Raw genomic sequence first — 9,226 nt, 5'->3', positions numbered from 1 at the left:
ATAGATAGATAGATAGATAGATAGATAGATAGATAGATAGATAGATAGATAGATGGATAGATAGATAGATAGATAGATAGATAGATAGATAGATAGATAGATAGACAGACATCTGTATCTATATCTTTTACTCAATCATATCAGTTCATCAAAATGTGGACACTGTGCTTGGTCTCAGGAGTTTCAAAGATGAATAAGTAAAAATCTATTCCCTCAGGGGTTCTCACAGCTAAGTAAAGCTCTATCCTACTTTTGCTATTGTTCTTAAATCAATTTCCTCAATTTTACTCCTGCTAATGCTAAGTCCTCTAATCTTTTGTCAGCCTATTACAATCACTGCCTCCACTCTTGCTTCTTCCTCCAAAACCATTCTATGAACTGTCACCAGAACAGTTTTCCTAAAAACACCAGTGGGTCCTGTCCTTTTCTTCTTAAGAAAATTCAGTGGTCACCAACTCCTACAAAAGGGATATGCAAGTTCCTCAGCAAGAGAATCAGGGCCCTCCTGAGCTGACTTTAGCCTACCTTGTTCTGTGCCCCTTCATATAGCCCATACAATGGTCTTGGTGAAGTACCCAATATTCTGTAATCATCTCTCCCAAGACTTGTTTGCTACCAGGTATCTCCACAGAGCTGAGTCCTACAACCATGCTATGCTTCCTGGTCCAACTCAAATCAAAACTTTTCTTGAGGCTTTTCCGAATCCCCTACTGGAGACATTTTCTCTCACCCATGTTCTGCCGTCACACTTTCTTTGTGCCTCTACCATGGCACTGATTTCCTTAATATGCCAGCCACAGGCTCAGCATGTACCATGCTATTCCTTAGAACTTTTTTTTTTCACAGTTCTCAATTAAAACAGGTCAACCTCTCCAAATGCTTTCTTAAATTTACAGATATATCTTCTTTAACCACTTCCTTCCTCCCTTTTTAGTTTTTCCCCAGTTACATCCTTCTCTTACTCATTTAGTTCTTTTTTTAACAAAGGGAAAATGAATATGCCCAGCTGATAAGGCCTCCACTTGTATAACTGAAATCATAAAATGTACTTAGGTCCTTTAGACATAAAAAATTAGAAGTATAAGTTAAAAGATTCATTTTCTAAATTGAAAATGTTCCCAAATCCTCTTTCAAATCTACATGTCTTTCTATATTCTTCTGACTAAGCCTGTCCTTCCTCAAGCAACTGTATTCAAAAAGTGTTTTAAACCAATTTCTATTCAGTTTAATTTTATTCTTGGTTATTTGTATTTGCTGCCAGTTTTATAACAGTATGTTTTCTGTGAGTTATTACAGACACATACAATTTAATAAAACTTAATTCTAACAATCTTATGACATTTATTAGGGAACTAAATATAATTTGTCACTTTGTTTCTATCAGAAAGGAGAATCCAGGTTCCAAAAGTCCAATTTACAATGGAACACAACTCATGCGAAAACTGGACACTTCTTTCCTTGTTTTGCCATATGTTGGAGTCTCCAAAGTGTAGGATAGCAAGAATATCTGCTAAGATAGTAAAATAAATATTAAAATTCTATTTATTTAGTCTGTTATCCTTTTTAAATTTTACTTTTGCATTTCTTTTATAATGTTCAAAATGTATTTGTATTATAGTGCATATAATTATGAAAATAAATAAGCTTTTTTGAGGATGACTATGCAGCAGTATTTTGAGGATGAATTGAAGCATACGATAAAAATCTTGGAGAGGATCATTAGAGAGTTTCCATGGAGTGATAACAATTTAAACTTTGGAACTTGAAAAGGTGAACTTTTAAAAAGCTTTCTGAAGCCTTTCCCTCCCAAAAAAAGAAAAAAAAAAAAAAAAAAAGACTGTTTTTAAAAGTCTATCAATATAACACATCTTTTTAGAGATTAAAGCCTATAAAACAATGGTTCTCAACTGGAGCTAAGGAGCACCTGAAGCTTGATTAAAATGCAGATTCTTGGCTCTTACATCCAGAGATCCTAATTCTATAAGTCTGGGATGAAGCCAAAAACGTCAGTTGCCTCAAGGATAGCAGGGTTTCTCAATCTCAACATTACTGTTGATTCTTTCTTGTAAAGGCTGTCCTATCCTATGCATTACAGAATGTTCAGAAGTGCCCCTGACCTTCACTCACTAGATGCTAGTAGCACCCCCATTATGACCATCAAACATGCCTCCAGATATTGCCAAATGTTTCCTGAAGAACAAAATTTTCCCCAGTAGAGAACCAGGATTAGAAACTGTTCAAAGATGACACATTTTGTGAAATGCCATCCTTAATCAACAGGATAAAATAATATGATAAACATAGAAGAATACAGCTATGTCCAAGTATACATTATGTACATTGAAATAAACTGGCTTCCCAAAAAGAAAATCTGATTAGCCTCTATAAGCTACTGACAACTCAGCTAAGCTTCTAAGTCAAAGCTCTTCTTATGTAATTTCAACTTGATTTTCTCCCCAGCTTCTATTTTAGATTATTTTTAATTAACTTCACTGGCATTTTGCATCCTGCTAAGAGAAGTCCGCCTAATAGTCTCAGAGGACTCTCCCATGAGAGAAGAGTGCATTAAATCACACATTATCACATTAAAGTATATTCTAGCACTCAGAGTCCAACGGTCTACATCTTGGCAAATGCAATGTGGTGGGGGTTGGGGGAAAGATACAGGGATGGGAACAAGCTCAAGTGATTCATGATATCCCAAGCCTGTTGTCAATGAATCCAGTCCTATAAAAAAGTTGAACTGACTCTCTACTTCAACTGCATTTATCACAATGGCATACAATTTATGTTATAATTTGTGCTTCCACCCTGATTTCTTGCTACTGACTGCATATGAGACCTTGGGCAAGTCACTTAAATGATTTGGACATCCTTTCCCTTATCTAAAAAATGAGCAGACCAGATGAAATTACTTCTAAAGACCTCTCTAGTTACAAATCTCAAACTTATGAAAGAAGCAATTAATTCAAAGGCTCTTTGGATTATAGGAGTTCTAGTAACTATTGCACCAAAGGTCACATACCTACATTTTCAATGTTGTTTTATAACACAAATTTTAAAATACTTAATCAACACAGGACAAATGGCAATTAGAGGGACCACATAAACAAGATCCATTCTCTCTTAAAATAAAATTAAGTATAATTCATATGGCTTTTCACCTATCAAGACATGTATACAAGTACTTTGCATGAGAAAGTAAATCAATATTTCACAAGGAAAGTCACAAATAAGAATATAGCTTTAAATTACATGTTTACTTTCTATTTTCTGTAAGAGAGATCACCAATCAGCTGCTCAGAGGCCACATCCAGCCTACAGCTGTGGTTGTTTTGTTTGGCCTGGACAAAATCTGTTTAATTAGTTGCAAACTCTTAAAAATGGAGAGATGATACATACAAATCTGGATTTCCAGTATCACCTGAAATATCTGAAGATACTAACCCACATGGCAACAATTAGCTAAAACTGAGGAATGTTGTTTCCTAATCCATGAGCTCTCCAGTTCCCTAAACTCCCCATTGCTCCATACTGTTTGACATCTATCCTGGTTCTCTCTTAGAGCCTGGAGCATGTAAGCTTGTGTCCCTGCTCTGTAACTATTTTCAAAACACATGGGAAAGATTTGTAATGCTTTTTAATGCTTTCAAAACAATAGAAAAGCTTGCAGAACCACAGCAAAAAGGCAGAAATTTTAAGGAGGGAGAGTATGCGCTTAATATGGACAACCTTTCTAATTCTTAATGTTAATACTAGAATGGACTGCACTACAGCTTTTTTTAACAAAACACCTAAAAGGATATAGAACTGAATTTTAGACTTGATGTGGAGTTCAGATTAGAGAATCCCTAAAATTACTTTCAACTGTAATGTTCCATGCCTTTGGTTAACAGTATGGATAGCTCATCACAATATAGTACAGTAATAAATGTAGAGCTTGTAAATGTCATTATTAACCTATATATGTACATTTAACTTTGCAGAGATAGACTTGATCATATCCTTCATGTTCCTGAAATAATTTTTTTTCTGTTAATTTGTATTTAAAATTCCACTTTTCTTACTGACTTTAATATAAAGAATTTAAAAATTGGGTTTCTATTAACTAAGCAGCCATATCCTACTGAAGAATTATTAAGCTATTCTTCAGAAAGGATGACAAAGAATCCAAGGACAGAAGCAAGAGGATAAAAGAACTTGAGAAACAGCTTAAGAGTAGAGTGGCCTTCGAGCAAAGCTTCTTCACAAATGTCTTTATCAATAAAACCAACCTAACCAAGCTTCCCTTGAAGCTTTCCTCTACCCATTTGCTCCAAGAATTTCTTTCTTTAAATACACCTTATGAGATCGCCTGTTTAAAATACAGTATTTTAACAAGATTCTGCAGATTCTCTTTTTAAAAATCAACTTTATGTTTAAATTAAATTGATCCCCATTTAAAGAAAGTTTTCAATCAAAGTTAAACTAATAATAATTTTTAAAAATGTCTAATTATGTTGCTAAAGCTAAGGCAATTTTCAGGTAAAATATAACCCAAGAGTTTCTACACTGATAATGTGTGTTGTACCCAACAAATGTGCTACTTCAGGCCATTCTAGATGCTCTGGTTCTTAAGGTCAGATCACATGACACAATCCAGCATTCTAATGCACAGATACAAGTACCACTGCACTTTCTCCCAGATGATTTTAAAAATGCAAACTATTAAAGTTGGATATTGTAGATATTAGCTATTTCCAAATCAAATTATTTTCCTTGGGTGTTTGATGTTGATTTTTGACATAAGCCTAGTTTAACAATAGTGATTAGCAGCTCAAGTGTGAGCATAAACAGCCCATCAATGAGTCGATATGACTACTAACAGCATGTCTAATGACAGGAAAATGATTGTGCTGACAATACAATGTGGAGAACATGGGCTGCTTCTGAGAAAACATATGTTTATCATCCTAGTGTTCTGATTTTCTGCAGTTAATCATTTTTATTTTCTCTGTTTAGAAAACGGAGTCACTCATTTAGAAGCAAAAAATAATGATAAATATAATTCAGTTTAACAGCCCTGGGTACCAGAACATTTTAATTTAACCACAGACATTTTCTGCTTTTACCTATTGTGGCTTGAAAGTTAACTCCTTTCCCAATTTTGCTGCCTTAAAAAACTCTCCCTAAGATTCACTACATTAGTACTAGAAGTGGGAAATAAAGCCATCAGATATGCCTAAAATCAAGGGTATATGGTAGGTTTTTGAGCACTGGAAAAATTACTTAGTTCTGATATATCAGTGACAGAATTATTTAGCTCAAAACCATCCTTAGAGTAAAATGCATTAGAAGTTTAAGAACTTTCCTCTCTGTCACCAATGGAAACCTGAAGTATATTGCCTTCAAGAGAAGAAAAGTTCAACTCGTTTAGAAGTTTGTTATGGAAGTTTCCCAGACGCAAGAGTATTTTATAGGCTGTGTGTGTTTACACTTTGGAAGAACACAAAGAAGCTAATTCATTCTTGGAAAGTGTTTCTTATAAACCTTGTTTATTTCAAAACAAACCAGTTACTGAAAACATGCATAAGCCATTCCAAAGCTATTGGTCACAGAAAACAGAATTATCAACTGGGTCGTAGAGGAGCCAACAAGAAACAGAAAGATGAAACGGAGTGAGTGCATGCTTGTTCAGAGAGCTGGGGCAGTCCTGGACCTTCTGAAGAGACCTAGAGGAGAAGCGCTTCAGAACCTACACATTGAGCCTTAGGCCCAAACATGCATATGCTTAAGAAAGAAGCAATCCTGTCATCCTGTTTCTTCGCAACCAAAGGAAGGGGGAGTGGAGGGACCAACGGATCCCGCCCTCTTACCCGGTTGTTGATCTAGGGAAAGGATCCTGAAGAACTTGCCTGAGTAACGCGAACTGTGCAAAAGTTCTCAACTATGAGGTGGGAGCCCCTCCTCACAGCACTCCACCTACCCCCATCTGTACACGTGTGAGCAAACTGAAAAAGGCAACAACGACAAAGAAGCTTGCCACTGGCAAGCGCGCACTCACCCTGGGCTGTGGAGCCCAGCCGGCCGCCGCCCGCCTCGGCCGCGCGCTGCGGCCCCGCGGGCCCGGGAGCGAGGGTTTCGCCCGCGCCGGACATGGGCCGCTCCGCCAAGCCCGTGCCGCGCCGCGCCGCGCCGCTGCCGCCTAGCTCGCCGCCCCGCAGGGCGCCCGGAGGAAGGGCTGTGAGGTGCTGGGTGCAGGGAACTGACTGCTTCTGGCGAAAAAATGTACAAAAATTTTTTAAAAAAATGTTTTTAGAGAAGAGTACACCACCCCTGCGGGACGTTCCCTCCGCCTCCACTTCCCTCCCTCAAACTCCACCCCGGGGAAGTTTTGATTTGAAACTAGCGAGGAAAACTGTTACAACGCAAGTTGACAGCGGCAGGGTCCCGGGGGTCCGAGGTGGACCCAGCGGGGAGGGGCTGGAAAGAGAGATCGGGTTTGGGAGAAGCCCGGGGATAAGGATCAAACCCCTCCTCTTCCCAGCCCGGAGACGACCACCTACCTCCGCATCCCCCCCAATCGCTCCAAGCCCCTTCCTCCGCCTCCTCCTCTTCCGCCTCGGAAAGTTAGCGAGGCTCCGGCAGCGGCTGCATTTTCGCCCCGGTGGCCCTAACGACGGCGGCGGCCGCCCCTGCGCGTCCCTCCCGCCTCCCTCCGGCTCAGCCCAGACGCCGCAGTGGCGGCAACTGCGGCAGCGGTGGCGGCTCTGACTCCGCGCACTCCGCCCCCTCTTTCCAGCCAGCTCACTCCAGCCGGCTCCCCTGCAAGGGGGCCTTCCCCCTCTCTGCCTCTCTTTCCCCCCTTCCACTCCTACACTCCTGAAACACTTCTCCCTCTGTTGCTCCTTTTCATCACATCCGGATCGGGGAGGCCTCGAACTCTCGGCTGATGGCCCCGAGGCTGAGGGCGGCGCGACCCGGGCTTGGCCGAGCGATCCCTAGCGCCCTGCGCTGTCTGGGTCAGGAGGCCAGAGCCGGCCTGGGCTGGCGCGGGCTCCCCACCCGGGCGCTGCGCCCTCCCGGGGCTGGGAAAGAGGAGTGAATGGGCAGGTCCCTGGCTGCCCAGACGTCTCCCCACCCCGTCCAAAAAGTCACCTCATCCTTTCTCCTTATTCCTGCCCCAAGACAGACGGAGGCTTTGGGAATATCCTGAAGAAAACCTTTAGGGTGGACAAGGAGAAACGAAAACACTATTACAGTAACGAACTTTCCTGGTGGGATAGACGAAGTGTGTGTTTGAAACCTTGACCCGTGGGTTGAACGTTTACTCACTTCATCTCTGGCTTCTAAATTACTCTTCGGTCAAACAGGGTTCCTGATCAGGTAAAACCAGTTGCAGCTGCAGGAATCCGCTGGAGGAATCCAGGCAAACAAGATTGGCACCCTTGTGGATGCCCTGGTACTGGCCCCAGCCTGGCCTATGGCAAGCTAAATGCCTCACTGGATCAGTGGTATCTGAGGGGAGATAAACTTGCGGTCGGAAGTAAAAAGCTGATCAATTTTCCGTTTATAAATGAGACATTCTGATTGTAGCTTAATCTGATGAGCTGAGAATAGCAAGTGTAAAGTAATTTACAGATATATAGTACTTTAATGGTATACTCAGATAACTTTTGCTCTTTATTTCATTTTGAGTGAAATGCAGAATTCATTTGTAGAAAGCTAGAACGAACTCATTCTTCGATTCTCTTGGACAAGGGAGGAATCACAGTAACGTTATCAAAATTGAAGAAAATGTACATTGGATTCATTGTCTTTCTAGGTGCATCGTTAATAATATCCCAGAAATTTCATTTCTTCAGAAAGCGCATTGGAATTGATTCCAATTGTTTACAATGATTTGTTACCTATGAAGAGACAGTGCACTCTAACTTGATTTCAATGATCATAAAAAAGACAGCCTTTGGCCGGGCGCGGTGGTTCAAGCCTGTAATCCCAGCACTTTGGAAGGACGAGGGGGGTGGATCACCTGAGGTCAAGAGCTCGAGACCAGCCTGGCCAACATGGTGAAACCCCATCTCTACTAAAAATAGAAAAAAGTAGCTGGGCATTGTGGCGGGCACTGGTAATTCTAGCTACTGGGAGGCTGAAGCAGGAGAATCCCTTGAACCCAGGAGGCGAAGGTTGCAGTGAGCCGAAATCGTGCCATTGCACTCCAGCCTGGGCGATAAGAGCAAGACTCCACCACAAAAAAAAAAAAAAAAAAAAAAAAAATTAGCCTTCAAAGTTGCTGATGACAGTCATTCAGACCATACTCCCCAAAAAGACAAATGACACTTTGCCCCATGACCCATAACTAACATTTTTTTCTCATGTGAAGATTTCAGAAATGGTATGAATTCAAGTGCATTAACTCTCTTGAAAACTTGTCTAGGAGCCTGGACTATTTGGAATTTGTTTGATGGAAGCAGATCAGTTCTGAAGATGACTTCATCACCACCAGAGAACAAACATTTAGGACGTCTCAGAGCCAACTGTAGCATCATCTGGACTCAAAATTTACCTGCTCTGGAAAATTCTGTTTTATCCCTGTACCATTCCTTGCCCTATTTTTAAAATTCTCTCACAAAGATGTTAAGGTGCAATAATATAGAGAAGTTACAGCTTTCTTCTAGAAAGTCATAATCAATGATAAATATTTGTTCACTTAATTTCACACAGTCCTTAATATTGCACACGTGGTGGTTGATTCCATAGATATTCCTTAAATTAAATTTTAAAATCTTACTCTTTAATGGAGAAGACACAAAATTAAAATAACATTAGGAGCAAATGAGAAGCCGTAGGGTAGAGTCACCAAGGTTGGCAAATACTGTACCTCTTTCAGCTGTGTGACTTTGGACAGTTAGTCACCCACTCTATATACCTTGCTTGCCTCATAATATGAGAATGAAATTCTTTGTAGAGTTTCTTTTTGAGCACTAAATAAGGTAGTTTTCCTATAGAATTTGGAAGGTAGTTTTCCTATAGAATTTGGAAGACTGTCAAAAAGTGTTCAAAAGTATCAACTGTTACTACTATTTACACAGAAGCATCTTGAGGGGTAAAGCTTAGCATGACATAATGACTGTATCAAAAGGGTCATATCAAAATACCAGGTTGTCATGCCATGCACCTGACGCAAATGAGCTCAATGAATTCTTTCATCTGTCCATCTGCCCTATAAGTAAATTGCCAAGATTGT

At 40.4% G+C, this 9,226-nt stretch overlaps 1 protein-coding gene across 2 annotated transcripts in view; it reads right to left on the bottom strand.

Moving 5' to 3' along the window:
* MDFIC (MyoD family inhibitor domain containing) overlaps nt 1-7,153 on the bottom strand; it is a 92,541-nt gene extending 85,388 nt beyond the window's left edge. The window contains exons 1-2 of one of the 2 annotated variants that reach the window (XM_023228181.2): nt 6,546-7,153; nt 6,044-6,254 (exon numbers count right to left, since the gene is read on the bottom strand). In XM_023228181.2, the coding sequence (XP_023083949.1) occupies nt 6,044-6,137 (94 nt within the window). In that variant the 5' untranslated portion in view covers nt 6,138-6,254; nt 6,546-7,153. The remainder of the gene's footprint in view (nt 1-6,043; nt 6,255-6,545) is intronic. The other variant, XM_023228182.2, reaches the window with a different exon arrangement.
* Between the last annotated feature and the right edge of the window lie 2,073 nt (nt 7,154-9,226).

This window comes from Piliocolobus tephrosceles, chromosome 8, assembly GCF_002776525.5.
Source record: "Piliocolobus tephrosceles isolate RC106 chromosome 8, ASM277652v3, whole genome shotgun sequence".
Classification (NCBI taxonomy): Eukaryota; Metazoa; Chordata; class Mammalia; order Primates; family Cercopithecidae; genus Piliocolobus; species Piliocolobus tephrosceles.
The sequence above is the reverse complement of the archived record's forward strand: the minus strand, read 5'-3'. Positions and strand labels throughout refer to the sequence as shown.